Source organism: Notothenia rossii, assembly GCF_949606895.1.
Source record: "Notothenia rossii genome assembly, chromosome: 5".
In the NCBI taxonomy this organism is placed as follows: domain Eukaryota; kingdom Metazoa; phylum Chordata; class Actinopteri; order Perciformes; family Nototheniidae; genus Notothenia; species Notothenia rossii.
In genome coordinates, this window is record NC_136903.1 from 65,917,938 (window position 1) to 65,934,020 (window position 16,083).

Here is a 16,083-nt window from a genome sequence, read left to right on the forward strand (position 1 = left end):
GACTGATCCAGATTTGAAACATCTCTGACGTCAGAAACGAGGAGCTCCGCCTATATGGGCAACTCTCCACCTATCAGGAGGAGACAGCCATGGCCACTGCTGCTCGAAAGCGCTGGAGACGCTGTAGTACATATGCCAGGCCTGTAGGTGGCGCTGTAGTCTGCCACAAAAGCAGCAAAGAAGACTTCTCACAGAATCGGCCCTTGCAAAAACAGGGCTAAAAAAGAGCAAATAGAGCGAAATGAGGCATGGCTAAAATGCATGATCTGTTTGGTATTTTATATAGGTATGGCCCTACAATATATTATTCAAATATAGCAGGATAGGTCCACTTTAAAATATAGCCAACATTATAAATCATAATTTCTCAATGTCCTGGTGATTGACTTTATCAGCCAAATGCTTTTCTTAAAACAAGTGTAGTCAATATGTCTTGATATGTTTTGCCCAAGCTAAATTAAAAGTTAAAAACCTGATGGTGGTTGCTGTAATGAATGACTTGGCCTTGTGTGCTTCCAAAATTATTTAATAACACAATTCGTGACAAGTTCATAAAAATGTGTAAACTATTAAAAAAAATAAGTAACAAGAACACACCTTGCAATATTAATAGTATATCATGAAGTTGATATATATTTGTTTTATATTTCTTTTTCTCACTATGGCAGATCCGTGAAAGAGTACATTTTGCGCATAATTATGCCTTCTCTTAATTATAGTATTTTTGATTCTTCAATTTTCAATTTGCCAGGCTACATTGCATTCTATAAGATTGCACATGGGTAGCTACATACACTTTTTGACTAATTAATTAACTTTAGCTTAAAAAAATACTTCTACTTCTTTTTCAATATAGCCTATATATATATATATATATAGGCTATATTGAATATATATATATATATATGATATCATATTCTTCTTGTTCATTGGGACCTACATGTGATGCTTAAATTAATGTAATATGATTAGAGGTATAGAGGTAATTGTAGCTGTAGGATCAACTGCTGCCAAGATGTCAGTGTCTGTTTGGTTTAGGTGTCAATGGGAAAGAAAAACACACACCACCTGACCACCAAATGTTCTCAGGAAAGCAAATAGTAACAGTTATTTTTCTTTGCAGGGCTGATGTCTCTCCAAGATAAAGAAACACATCAGGAAATGCAAAAGATAAAAGCCTAGTAATGCAATCCACAGCAGTTTGTATTAGCTGATTCTTTTCCTGCCATTTTTTACATCACACAAATATCATTGAAATCAATGAACCTGTCTATGTTGGGGGAAGTCCTGGGGCATTGTGGGAATTTTGTTGGCTTGTGTATTAACTGGCAGCAGGTGTGTAGATTACACTGGATGATACCAGTGGTGTAAAGTAACTAAGTGGATTTACTAAAGTACTAAAGTAAAATGTTCAGGTACTTGTACTATACTTGCTTGTATAGCGCTCTGAGCACAAGGAAAAGCGCTGTATAAATAACATGTATTATTGTTATTATTATTACTTGAGTATTTCAATGTATTGCTACTTTGTACTTCTACTCCACTACAATTCAGAGGTAAATCTTGTACTTTTTCTCCAAAAAATTAATTTAATAGCTTTAGTTACTTAACAGATTTGGATTAATGACGTGAATATAATCAACTCTTAAATCAGACTTAAATTCACAAGCTACCCTGCAGTATACAAAGTGAGTAAAACTAGCTGCACGTTTATCAGCTTTGATAACACTTTAATCAATAATTATAATCAAAACATATTATATTATTCTGAAAATGAAACAATCTGCATAATGAATACTTTTACTTAAAGTATATGTTGATGCTAATACTTTTGTACTTCTCCCTGAGTAACATTTTGAATGCTGAATTTTTACTCTAACATAATATTCATAAACTCTGGTACATTTACTTTGACTTAAGTACAAGATCTGAGTACTTCCACCTCTGGAAGATACTGAAGGATTTGTGTTTGTTGGGATCTGTCTCACAACATGATGAATGATGTGACAATGATCTGAATGAGGTTCCTACTGTCCTCTAGTGGCGGGTTGAGGTGTCATTTAGGTTAGGTTTTATAGGGTTTTCATTGTTGCTACTTTATACATTCAGACCTATGATTCAGACGTATACTTCTTAAACACATTTCAGAGGGGAATAATGTACTTTCAACTGACAGCTTTAGTTACTTTGCTCCCACATCCCCTCATATTGTTGTTCTGACCTTTGGAAGGCCTTAGGTACTTTAATTAAAGTATCTTTACTTGATACTTCCATTGGAGATGTTGTCCTTTTTAACAGTACTACATCTATTCGAAAGCTTTTGTGACTATTTAATTACTTATAAAGATTTAACATACAAAATGTCATAATACTATATGAATATGGTGCATTATTCTAAATCTAACTACACAACAACAGGTACATTCATTCATCAGCAATAATGATCTAATAATATAATGTTTGATAGTCAGTCACACAATATTTTCCCTGCTTAAAGACTCCACTTATACTTTAGGCACACGTTACCCTTTCATACTTAGACTGACATGCTTAGGCAGGACTTCTAGCTTACTGTGATATTGCACATTAACTTATGTAAAGGATCCAATTTTTTTTTTTTTACAATAACATGTATTGAAATGTGATCAAATGTACACATTTTAATCGCAAAGAGTCTCATATGCCTTGTTTTTTGCGTATGCAGATAAACAGGCACTACAGTTTGGAAATAACAGCACTATGCTAAGAAAAGAAAGATAAAGCCTTCTAAAAGTTCCCCTCAACATTGCAGATCAATGTTTTCAGACAGAAAAGAGAGAAGCATTTATGTTTCTTTAAATATGATTTACGGTTATTCAGTGTATCACAGGAGTGTCACAGTGGATGCAGCAGTTGTAGCTTTTACAGTACACCTGTCAAGAGTCCCATACATTGAAAATACACTTTTTAAACCTTTAAACTCATCTTCAGTCATCACGAAGAAGTCCTGCGTGTTGTGTCGGTGTGCAAACTGAGCCGGAGTACAGCAGTCAGACTCAGTCGAGGCGAGCTCACTTTGTTTAACATGATGGTTGAGAGTCTCTGCAGTTGTCGGGTGGTAGATTTTGATAAGGCAATGTTGATTTCACCCCCCAGTGCTTCCAAAGAGCAACATTTTTTTTTTTTAAAGCACACAGAAGCACAGACAGAGTACAAGAGACATTTCCCTACTGGATCTTTTAAAAGTGAACTTCTCTGTTAGAGCAATAAAAGGCCACTGTCTCATCAATATTTCAGACACAGATCCTCTTTCTGCTCTTTTGTGCAGCCTTTTCTGTCTGCGTCAGTAAAACTACACCAACATTACTCATCGACATCGGTGTAGTTTACACCAACACCTGTGGTCACCCGGAGCAACGAACCAATCAACATGCACTTATACTCTTAGTTTGATTTTTTGATTAAAACAAAATAAGCAATAAAGACGTGTACATTTGGTACACACTGAAATAGACCAATCATGTCCGACTATGTTATGCAATGCAAATCAATGGCATCATCGTCATCTGATAAGGGTTTTAATTCCTTCAAGACACTGTGAATAATTTGGTGGAAACAAATTGAGGCCATGCACTGGATCATTCCAGACCAGAGCGGTTAACAGTGTGTGGGATCAGCATGCACACAATCAGAGAGACAGGAGCTGGAAGCTGATAATGCCAAGTCACTAACATTCACTCATAGTAAACAATTAGCTGCAGCAGTCGATTGGAGATGAATAAATAAAATCCTTGGATGTGAAATGAAGTTGTTTCCAGGCAGGTTTGCTCAGTGCGCATGGGGTTATTATGACAGTCCATTTGTGCATCAAGACAAAACAGGAGGACACACAGAATGAAATGTAATAGTTCTAACAGTATCAGTGACAGCGGAGGGAAGTGTAAACAACTCTTGCTCTGTTATGGAGGGGACATTTTTCCATTTCAAACAGTAGCTCTGCTCAGTGAATGTGTGTGTTTGTTATACTGATGATTAGCTGTCTATTATCTCGGTCCATAATGCTAATTCAGTGTCTTGCTATGGAGAGCAGCAGGAAAACAACGACATGTATTAAAGGAATAGTTTTAAATATACTTATTCTGCTTATTCAGCCGAGAATAAGATGAGGCGATCATTACTACTTTCATGTTTGTGCACTACATGTGAAGCCATACAGTAAGCTAGTTAGCTTAGCATAGCATAAAGACTTTAACTAAGCATGAGGAAGTCAGCTAGACTAGACTGGTTTGGTATGGTATGGATAAGATAAGATGTACTTTATTGATCCCAATTTGGGACATTTTTTTGAAACTTCCTAAATAGAATTGTGTTTTTCGTTCGTTTAATTTGTACAAAAAAGTGACCAGTTGTGGTTTGTGGTTGTGGGGGGTTTGTGCTAAATATATTTTTTGGCCAGACACAATGATTCCTTAAACTGAGGTTTATCAATTATTCACAATTTTGTATAGGTTAAAGGAGCTGAAACTGCAAGCCCAACACTCTCTGGAGTACATTTTCAATTGTTAACTTTTGAGCTTTAGAGGAGGTGGTAGGTATTTTTGGTTTCTTTCAAACAAAGCAAGGTTAGCTGTTTTAGTCTTTATGCTAGGCTAAACTAATCTAGCCCTGGATGTAGCTTCACTTCACAAACATGAAAGTAGTATCAATCAAATTCTCAGAAAGAAAGTTAATAAGTAAATACCCCAAAACTATTCCTTTAATTTTAAACGTGTACATATTTCACAGAGAGGAAAAAACACTGTATTCAATGAGAAAAAACTGTACAAGCATCCAGACTGTAAAAAAAAAATTAGATTAAAATATATACATGAAATGCACAATGCATAGCTCAGGCTATCCAGGCACGACTGACGATACTGTGTCAGGATGAGAGAACACACTGTGTAGCATGTTAGCATCACATCTGAAATCAAACACAGCTACACAGAAAAGAGACTGAAATACTTTTGCTTCAGGTGCAGTATCTGGATGATGATTTAGTTTCATGATCTGGATGATGATTTAGTAAAGTCTTTCGCTGTGATGAGATGAAGACGGCTCTCTACGCCCGACGTGAAAAGGAAGCTTTGCTCTCAAGTCTCTGGCAATGTGCAGTTATGACTGGACGGTTCAGTCTGGGCTTTGCCCTCCGATGACACATCTTCCTGAGCGGCAGCAGCTACATCGGCTCCACGTAATTGGCCGGGTAAAGACCCAGCTGGCCGCTCTCTAGGCGACCTTTACACCAACCCTGCTCGTCCTCGTCTTCGAGCTTAATCAGCTCATCCCCTTTATCATACGAGAGGAGACAGAAGTAAACAACAACAAGAGATTATGTCCCTTCAGGCAATGTTAATCATAGCAGACAACAAGAATATAAAAAGGGATATTCCACCAAAAATACTGTCTGTGAGTGCCTGATTCCAAACCAGGCTTTTCTGGATAAGCGCATTTTTAAAACATAGTCATTGTCCATGCCGGTTTCAGTTGGATTATTTGTCAGTTGCTCCGATCAGATCGGTCTCCTCCATTTTGTAGATTATTTACGACTTTTGAATCCACATAAACATATCGATTACTTTGAGCATGTGTATTAAACAGTTTAATCCCTTTGAGAATTGTTTGCACTTGCGCCGTCCTTTAATTTCTTCATACAGCGGGAATTCAAATGAATTAATCCTGAGTCCAATATCCATCAAAGTCACTCCAAAAGTGCTCCTTAATTACGCTTTCATCCTCCTTTAACAAAATACTTCACATTCATCCAGTTTGTGACAGTACCGGTAGTTGTAGCATTTTGAGACTTTTAAACTTGAATTACCGCTGTTGCCTCCACAGGAGTCATTTGGGGGGGCTCTTGGGAAAAAAGGTTGGGAACCCCTGCTCTATTGAAATGCAAACCTAGTTCATAGGGCATTGGTGTTATACAGAACCTCGTGCTACCAAGACGACTACAGATACTCTTAAGATTTGTCTTGTCCTTCGTTTGACTTTATGAAACATAAATCTTAGGTTCATTTGAAAATCTTTGCTAGCTTGAGGGATTCACTGTTTTCTAGATTCATCTTTCTAAGTAAAACTTATATTTGGCTGCAGGAAATCCTCAGTGTCTTTCCAGTAACGGGACCCTCACCTGCTCTGAAGCTGAGCTCGTCCTGCTCTTGTCCGTCGTAGTCGTACAGCGCTCTCACTCTCACGCCTTTCACCACGTCCTCCTCGAAGGGGTTCGCTCCTCCGTTGGTGTCGTTGCCCGAGTCCGGGGCGGTCTGATCCTCGTCCGACCACTCTGTGGAGGCCATGTACGCCTGGTTCTTCTCGTAGCTGCTGACACTGAAAGTAACACATTTCAGAAGAACATCGATGCTCAGTTTCACCAGCAACATCGATCAATGTCAGGAAGTCAAAATGCTACCCCTGCTGCGACTGCAACTGTGACTGTGTATGTTTGACTCTGTTGAAGTGTGTGCACTCAGTGTTTTTCCTTTACTTAATACATTTTTTAATTAATATTCCTGCAAAACCATTACAGTACTTTCGTTGTACTGTGTTGTGGTTAGAAGATGGCAAAAGTTGCTTGTAATAAAACCCTTGCAAAACTATGCAAAGACAGTCTGGTGATGGACAATCTCTCTCTGCATTGGGAATATTGCAAACATCTGCTAAATAAAATGAAGAATATTACTAAAATGGTTCTTAATCTTACCTCCCCCGGTCCTCAGCTTGAGCGTGGTTGACTGCTGTTGTGACGTGGGTCAGCATGACGCCGTCGCTGCTTTTCTTCAACTTTTCTTTCTTTGAAATGTTATGGGTAAGCTCGGGGTTGTATTCCTGAAAAAAACAAGAGAAAGCATATTTAGCTTTGGATGTTTCCACTGCACATGAAATAGTCTTTAAATCCAGGTAGCACTCAGTGTGTCACGTTTAATTATTATATATTTTGAGTCACATCTATCAATATAATGCTCCCTGACAATACCATCCATCCATCTTCTACCGCTTATCCGGTGTCGGGTCGCGGAGGTAGCACTTCCAGCTGAGGGCCCCAAACTTCCCTCCTTATGGCAGCCTTACCAGGAGAACCGAACCAATGATGGACCGGTAGATTGAGAGCCTTGCCTTCTGGCACTTATCAATACGTTGCTCCATAACTTTACCCAATACATTTTTACACATTTTTGGAAAATGGTCGGCTCCCGCTTTACTTAATGTTATCTCCAATATCTATATTGTGTGTTTGTAAGCAGCATTTCAGAAAAATCTAAATTAAACTTGGTTGAAAGGTGGAGCCTGGGCAAAGGAAGAACCTATTCAGTTTTGTAGTGGATCTAAATCACAATTCGGAGACACATTTTATTGTTGACTAATGAAAAGGTCTTCACAAGAGTCTGCTACCACATAACATACACTTTAATTAAATATACAAGATGTTGGATTACATTTTTATTAGTTAAATGAAGACAAAGCCAGGCTAAATGTTTCCCCTTTCTCCCTCTCTTTATGCTAGGTTAAGCTTTCTGACTAGCTTTAGCGTCATAGTAAGGGTACACACATGAAGGTTTTATACATTTTCTTATCTAATGTCATACTGTTCCTTTCCTACTGTTTAAAGCATAACACTGCAGGGCCCATAGTGATGATGCCTTATTGGTCTTGTGTCTCTACCTCAAACTGTGGCCAGTTCATATGCATGCCGGGGCCGTGAGTGTTGCTGAACCACTTCAGATCTTCCTGCGGGCTGGACGATGTGATAGTGCGTTCAAGTTCTTCGTACACTGCGGCATAGCTGTGAAGATGATAGTGAGGATTTAGTACATGTAAAGGATTATCTGATTTCTCGTCTTTTAAACAGGTTTATAAACATTTCAAAACCTTTCGTCTTCTGTGAGGTTGAGGTGGCGCTTGACGTCCAACAGCACCTCCCTGAGGAAGCTGAGCCTCTTCTCCTCAAACTGCTGGGACTGATCAAACACCAGCTCCATGTTCTCCATGTACTGCGGAGTGCACTTACTCAGCTCATCCAGGGCCTTCTCATACTTCTCCTTGGCCTAGGTGGAAACACACACACGCAAAATATACACTTAACAGAAATAAATGATATTTTACGAGATCTCACTGATCTGGGGACAACACAAGCTTTATAGTCCAGTGGTCAATGCTAACAACCTTCCAAGTGTCATAAACGGGTTTTCAAATCACAAGAAATAATCTAGTGTGAAGGTCAAGGGATTTCAATGGGACCAGAGTCCACTTAGGCAAGAGGGAAGCTAATGTTGGAGTAGTGATGGAAAGGGGGAGGTGTAGTATTCAGCCACACATTAATAATGCTACACTGGAGAAACCAGCTCTACATCTTAAAATAGCTTGTGAGTGGATTTTGGCTTAATTGTAGAAAACAGCTCCTGTATAATAAGCACCGATAGTCGATGCTCTCACCTTCTGTGAGTCCTGTTTGCATTTTTCCAGTTTCTCCGAGAGTTTCTTCTGCTGGTCAGCGGCCGCTGAGGCCTCTCCCTTACTGTTGGCCTCTCTGGTGGACGCCAGCTTCTCCTCTTTGCAGGCCATGTGGTAGGACTTCTTGGCAGCCTCGAGCTAAAATAACAAGATGATACAAACAAATATAACCTTTTTTGCACCGAAGTGTTTGAGTAAATCTAAACATTTCACAAATACTGTAGAAAAAAGCATAAGATCAGATAGAAAAATCCTTTATTGGTTTTCGCAGTGTTGCACCAGCAATTGGGACAGTAAAATAACAAGAACAGTCACTAAAATTAAACTTAAGACAGACATAAGCAGACAGATTGACTACAAATGCCATTGCTAGTTAGAAAAAAGTAATGCTGCAGCCAAAGATAATTTCATAAGTGAATAATCAATGTTCATCATAATTTCCTTAAGCCAAAGTTTAAGATATTAAATTGTTTGATCTCCCCAATGAATTGTCCAAAATCTACCAATATTCAGTACGATATCACATAAGACATAGGAAGGCAGCAAATACTTCAAACTTAAAGCTGAGTTGATAAAAGCACACTTCCTCACCTCTTTTAGCTTTTTGGCCCAGGGTTTCTGGGCCTTCTTGAAGCCCTCGTCTGCCTCTTTGGTTTCCTTGAATCCGCCCATCATCTGCTTGTGGTACAAGTCTTTCTGCCAGTTCTTCACTTTCTCAAAGTCCTCGTTGATCAGGCTGTTTTTCACTTCCTGGTGAAGCTCGCTCACCTTCTCTGCCTCTGTCATCATCCCAAACCAAGCTCGCTCTACTGTGCCGTACTGAGGCCCTGGTGGAGGGAGGAAAGGGTATAGTCAGGTATAGTGTAATATAAAATGCGAAATGTGTGTTTTAAAAAAGACATGCTAATTAATATGACACATCGCGTACCTTTGTCTACCAGCTGTCTCCATCTCTTGGACCACTCCGTCAGTTGCTGTGCGTAGCCTTTCTCGATTTTGGCACGCTCCTGGATGCAGTTCATCAGGTCATTGCAGAGCCGGTGACCATCGTCGATCCGCTTCACTGTACGTTTGTAGTTCCCAACCTTACATTTAAAAAAATTAAGTTACTTCTATTGTTTCTATTCAAGTTATAACACACTTTAAAATATGGGACATGAGCTTAGTTGCTTTCTTGGTTAGTTTAGAGTATCTGTACCACATCTCGATGAATAGCTTAGCTTAGGTTAGCATAAAGACTAGCATGATGACCTAAGTTAAAATTCAATCGATTGATTGATATTATCGACATTGCATTCTATTACAAATTACACATTGTCTCTATTGGTTTCCATTAGAAATCTTAAGAGTTGCTTGTGAGCAGGTTTTTTAACTTAAGAAAGTGCCATTCTGCTAACCCAGCTAGCGGGGAACATTCTCACAACTTTGGCTAACGTTACCTATTGGTTCTAATAAGGTTTTAAAGAAACGTTTTAATCTGATGTTCTGATGTAAGCTAATGAGCTCATAGCTTCTTCTCCTTCAATTCTTATCAAACGAGCTGCGTTTCTTAAATGTAAAAATGTTCCTGTGACTGCTTTTTATCTGATTTCATCACTTTCTTGTTAAAGAAGAGCACATTACCTGAGTTTTCTCTCTTTTATTTATCTGAATACAGATATGCACAAATAAGAAGAAACTAACAGGTAGCGAAAAGGCTAACAGGTAGTACAGTGCAAGGGAGCAGTTGGGGGTTCGGTGCCTTGCTCAAGGACACCTGCCCAGGAGGTATCTCCACTAAGTAATTTTTGGTCTAATTTGGAATGAATGGAGACTTGAACCAGCCTCTCAGTGTCGAAGCCGAGTCCCTACAGACTGAGCTAATGCCGCACCAGGGTAGACTTTAAGGTTTGGATTAGTGAAGTGGACATCGACTTGTATGCTCATCTTTTAAATCCTTCTGCCGCTTTAAAAATGAAGCTGTGACAGAGATTTCCAATGCCACCTTGCTATTACAACAAAGTGTCAATTTCATGGCAATGAAAAACTGTTGGATCACTGTGTGAGGTGCCGCCTTTAAAAGGCACTCCGCCTGCAGGTGCTGCATTTAGGCAGGAAGGAACAGCAGGGAAGAGACTGCTGTGTGAGCGACTTATGAGATGAAGGGAGGGGGGCATTAATGTCGCATCATTTACATCTCTCCGTGGTCACAGGAGCAGCAACCTCCCAGAGTTATCTTTGCCCAGAGACAGAGTGAGAGAGACTCAAAGAGAGGGAGGCTCCAAGCCCACATTACGGCATTCATTTCACACTTTAAAAGAGAAGACATGTCTGCTTCTTTGCTGAATGCATAAAAGGTGTTCACCTATACCCTTTAAATGACACTCAACAAATCTGATGCGTGGACTAAATGAAAGCAGCCGGTCAGAATAACGTGTGTATTCCCTCCCAGCCCCTGCGCTTCAGTGGAGTCAGCGATCAGCAGCACTGCAGCAGCGGTGATGTAGTGACTGTCTGCTGCTCAGCTGATTGCTGGTCGCAGAGACGTGACGAGGATAAAACACGACCGAGCCCGGGAGGAAATGGATTATGAAACTTTGAACCTGTGAAGTGATGACACATATTTTCTGTCTCGAGTACTCACTGAAACACGTCATTCATCTTACACAGTGTCTCAACATGAAGCTGAATGATAGATGGATTGAGTCAATATTGTCTGTAGCTTAATCAAATGCTGTCCTGTTTGCTCACTGGGAGTCAGCTCTCATTTATAATGAATGGACTTGTGGGAACTTATTACTCAAATGACTGGGGACTGTTTGTGCTCAGGGAAGGTTGTTGTTGATGTAAACACAGAGGAGAAACTTGACATAGTGTCCTCAAGAGCTAAACAACACATCAATTATTAAATGGGTTAATTATTAATAATCTGCCACCATATCAATAAAGTATCAGTTATTATAAAAGCAAACATGTCAACTTCAGCCCGAGCTTCTCTGTTGCTGCTTTTGTTTGTAAAATGTGACTATAATCTGGATATTTTGGGCTTATTATTATATATTAAGAGACTTTAGGAAAGAGTTTTCTATATTTTATGACTGCATAATCGATTCATTAAGAAAACAAACACTGAAATTATTCAATATTAAAAAGGATGTTTTGTTGCAGCCCTATTATCATCAGAGCTCTTGCTGGTTTGTTTGTTGTAAACGTTGTAATTGTTCCACTAAGCGTCAGAAATAATAGGGTGCAAAGGTCGAAAAACTGCCCTTTGATTGACTTAATGTATCTTCTCCATACATTTTTTATTTTCCACCCTTAATGCTCTTATTCTCAGCTGCATAACAGAGGATTTAGCATGCTCGGTCACTCCATTATGCAATAATTGCACTAAAAGGTTTGTCATTATTATGAAAACCGCAACAGATCTGTGCTGGCTCAGAAATCACCAAGTGATCGATCACTATTGATATATTATTTGTAGATTCATTGAATTGAGTGTTTATGTGTGCCTCTGTGACTTGTGGCAGTTGATGAATGAGATGTTCCCTCTCCCCTCCCAGGTTCGGTGAGAGTTCTTCACTAAGCAGTGTCAGTTCCCACTTAAGCTTAATCTGTCAGAGACTGTTCCCCGCTGTCTCACCTCCCAGAAACTGTCCGTGGTCTCCTCCAGGCTGGCGGACTCGTCGTAGGCTCCAGACATGGTCTCCAGATTTGGCAGGATGCTTCAGGCGGTGTGGTTCTGCAGAGTTACGCTCCTCATGCACTGTGAGGGAGGACGAGCACAGAGGGTGTTAATGAGAAATATGCTCCAATGGTGTTTGAGCTCCAAAGACTGATGCTACATAATGTGGCTCTGGCTCCATTCATTTAATAATGTCACTGGTACTGGATGTGTCTTTTGTACATTTCTATTTCAATTTTTCTCTAATATTTTATGGATGGGATAATTACATTTAGAAACGTTAGGATTAAACGCTTATTCTTGCAGTTTATGTGATCCCAACGCCATAGAATGAATCTATAGGCTTTGTTAAGGCTCTTTTAATACTCACTAACGTTGTGTCATGGATGTCAAAGTGGAGAGAACATTATTATGTAATGAAGAAAAAAAGGGAAGCACACATGAAAGATTAGTATCCACGCAGCTTTATAACAAACAGAGCTTCCTTTTCAAAGAACAAAAGAGAGTGTGACAATGGTCGCTGACAGAGGAATTATATGTTCATGGCCCAGATTAAATGGATGCAGGTTGGAAGCCAGTCTGTGAAATAAAGTCTTAGGCTGACAATGAAAGATTGTTTCAATTATGTGCGATTGTTTTACGATGCCTATAAAATATCCAAACGTTTTTAAATGCATGTCACAAACTCCTAGAGCAATAGACGTCTTTAAATCGCTAAATCGTCCGTCAAACAGAAGGGTATTTGGTTTACAATGGTTAAACATGTGCGAGCAAAACCTTCTCAAAATGGAGCTGGAACGAAGGATTCTCTGGTATGTTTGATAGGAAACAATGACTCAAACAATTCATTCATTCATCAATCAATTATTCATTTATTTCAAGGAACACATCAACTAATCCATAAATGGTTTCAGCTTGTGGATCATTCATTAAAAATAAATGCCCCTTATAATACTCGTAAGCCACAGCTTACCTCTTCAAATTGCTATTTGTATGTGAACAGCAATCTAAAAGCCCAATAACTTTCAATAAACAGAGAGAAGTATTTTTGATTGGCTGAATTTCTGTTGTGTCAATCAAACTGTTGACATTTACAACTTTGCAAACAGATACTGCAGATAACACAGCTGAATGAGATAATGCACCTTTGTACAGAGTCCAATCTAAAGGTGACAAATCATTGATTACTATCTGTGTTTATTAAAAGCTCATCACCTGAGCATTTTAATCTACACAATACTTTCCACACTGATATCAGTTAGGGTAAGGCACTTAAAAAACTACAATTACCCTCATACCCTGTTCCTCTACTTTCCTGACATGACTTGTCAATACATGTAATGACTGGCTAACGACTATCAGTGGTTTCTTTAAGAACTCTGAAACCTAATTGCAAAATAATCTTCTAACTTACATTGTCCAAAGGCCTCACTGGAACAAATGATGCTGCTCCAGAACTTATATAAAGAATAAATAACTGATCAAATAACGCGTGTTAAAGATTGCATGTGATATTTACAATTAAGAGCACAACATGAGAGGGGGATCTATGCATCAATCCTACTGGGAGCGGACACAAGGGTCCATTGGGTTCCTGTAGGCGAGGTCAGTCCAACAATAACCAAGACACAAAAAACAATCACAGATATGCAAAATCAAATGCAAAAAAAACGAAAAAAGCCACAAAAAAAGGAGCAAAACGACCACAAAAACTATACATAACTACAGAAGATGCTACATTAGATGCAAAAAAAACCAACTAAAATGCAAAACAACAACGGAGAGACACAAACCACTAAGTAACCCAAGCTTTGGTCTCAGAGGCCGAGTTTCTCAAATTCTGTCCATGTTAGCGTCTTTATACAGTGATTATAATAAGAAGAGCCATGACACAGAATAAAGGTGCAGTGATCTATGACTAATGACGTTTCAATGACTGCAAACTGTCAGCGTGAGTGAAGACACGGGCCGTTTCTCAGTCACGAGTACACATGGTGCAGAGCCACTATTTCAAGTATACTATGTCATAGAGTGGCGCCGAATGCTGGGCATTTAACATGCATTTAAACAGTCCTTCAGCGCCACTCGATGACGCAGTATACTTGAAATAGTTGCTCTGCAGCAGCTTTACTCGTGATTGAGAAACGGCCACTGACTGAACATTATCCTGATGCTGCTGCAGCCTCATCAGAGCGCGCCTCACCTCCACATGTTCAGGTGCTGCTCGATTATGGCAAAAATCATAATCTCGATTATTTGGGTCAATAATTGATATCTCGATTATTAAAAACGATTATCCATTTACTTTGAAAACATCCATTTATTGAAAAAAGGGTTAGTAGAAAGTATGTGTTTAACAGTTGATTACCCTGAACTTTAAGTATAATTCAACTGAAAAAACAATTTTCTTTAATATATTTTGGTTTTTAAATAAAAAATAATAATTGTTTTATTTCGATTATTTTGTTTTACACACATTCACACGGCGCGCTGAAATCATCCTGGGCTCAAAGTAAGACACAGTTAGCCACGGGCAACGACTTGTTAAGGATTCATAAAAGCCGAATCACAGCGAACCTCGTTATTTTTATGATGTATTATCGTTGTCTACAATTCGTGATCATAAACTCTTTTTGGTATATCAAACAAAATAACATAAGCAATAAAAAAGACTAAACGTTTTTTTGTTTTTTTTAAGGGGATATAGAAGAAAACTTAATTTTGAAATGCTACTATCATTCTTTTTGGTATTGTTTCCATTTGTGTGTTGCAGATATCTGCACAGGGATCTTCTTTGGAATACACCAGATATCTTTCCTCAAATATATATGTGTTTTTTAGCAGGAGTCTGTGTTTCCTGTATCTTGACAACAAAGGTGTTGAAGGTTAGCATGACCCTAGTTCTAATGAGAAGAAGGTCCAATGTGAAAAATACTAGATTTGAAGTCTTGGATATCAGAGCTTCCCACCTGCACAAGGGCTCTCCATATCCTTTAGACAATCCTCAATTTCAACTTGAATTCTTTTTATAACAAAATAATGGAGATTTTGTTTCCTTTTGGATAAACCAATGAAGTGATACCCCACCCAGAATGCAAGATGCATTACACAGAATAGGAAGTAGGATATGAATGTATGCAGGGGGGGCAGGAGCTCCAAACAAATACACACACGCACCAACAAACAGAACAGCAGATCAAGATAGAATGCAAAGTGAGGATGCAAATGAACTAGATGAGAAATATGAGATGATAAGATCAACAGGAAGAGTTATTTGACAATGCTGTTATCCGTACCATGAAATGTCTGCAGCTACAGACGAGTTTCACCGAGCCTACAAATATCAATAACCAGGTGATACTGTAACAGCATCTGATAAGGGGTTTCTGGTTCTGTGATGTTGTAATTATGAATCGGTCAAGATATGTGAGGCCATTTTCTAAATGCGGAGAATGAGTCATCTAATCTCTGAGAGGATGACAGGATTTGCATTTGATAGAGACATTTGGCGATTCTGTAAATATGCTCATGTTATTTCCTACCTAGAGTTAGATAACAACATTGAAACCATTTGCTTGTCTGTACAATAAATATGAAGCCACATCAAGCAGCGAGATAGCTTGGCATATCAAAAGCTGAAAAAGATGCCTGGTTCAAAAGTAGAGAAACATCTGCCTAACATTCATAAAACCAAGTTGTAGTTTTACGCAGGTTGATGTGTCTGAATAATAAATGTAAACGCTTTGTCCAGTTTTTAAGCTAAGCTAACCGACTACCAGCTGTAGCAAATATATTCAACCCAAATAAATTATCTTTTCAAACTTCAAGACCAATATTCTGTGCCTGTAATTTATGCAATAAAATCGGATTACATTTGGTTGCAAATACTGCTCGAATCACAACTTGTCTTTGTCTCAAAAGTGTATGAAACCCCAAGGGACAGTTCCAGG

The 16,083-nt window shown here is 38.8% G+C and overlaps 1 protein-coding gene across 4 annotated transcripts in view; it reads right to left on the reverse strand.

The window, feature by feature from the left end:
• Positions 1 to 3,540: 3,540 nt before the first annotated feature.
• Positions 3,541 to 16,083, reverse strand: part of pacsin1b (protein kinase C and casein kinase substrate in neurons 1b) — a 28,491-nt gene continuing 15,948 nt past the window's right edge. For all 4 annotated transcript variants that reach the window (XM_079685630.1, XM_079685628.1, XM_079685627.1 and 1 more), the window contains exons 2-10: positions 12,092 to 12,214; positions 9,398 to 9,554; positions 9,061 to 9,296; positions 8,452 to 8,607; positions 7,888 to 8,063; positions 7,681 to 7,801; positions 6,722 to 6,846; positions 6,152 to 6,348; positions 3,541 to 5,307 (exon numbers count right to left, since the gene is read on the reverse strand). In XM_079685630.1, the coding sequence (XP_079541756.1) occupies positions 5,198 to 5,307; positions 6,152 to 6,348; positions 6,722 to 6,846; positions 7,681 to 7,801; positions 7,888 to 8,063; positions 8,452 to 8,607; positions 9,061 to 9,296; positions 9,398 to 9,554; positions 12,092 to 12,151 (1,338 nt within the window). In that variant the 5' untranslated portion in view covers positions 12,152 to 12,214 and the 3' untranslated portion in view covers positions 3,541 to 5,197. The remainder of the gene's footprint in view (positions 5,308 to 6,151; positions 6,349 to 6,721; positions 6,847 to 7,680; positions 7,802 to 7,887; positions 8,064 to 8,451; positions 8,608 to 9,060; positions 9,297 to 9,397; positions 9,555 to 12,091; positions 12,215 to 16,083) is intronic.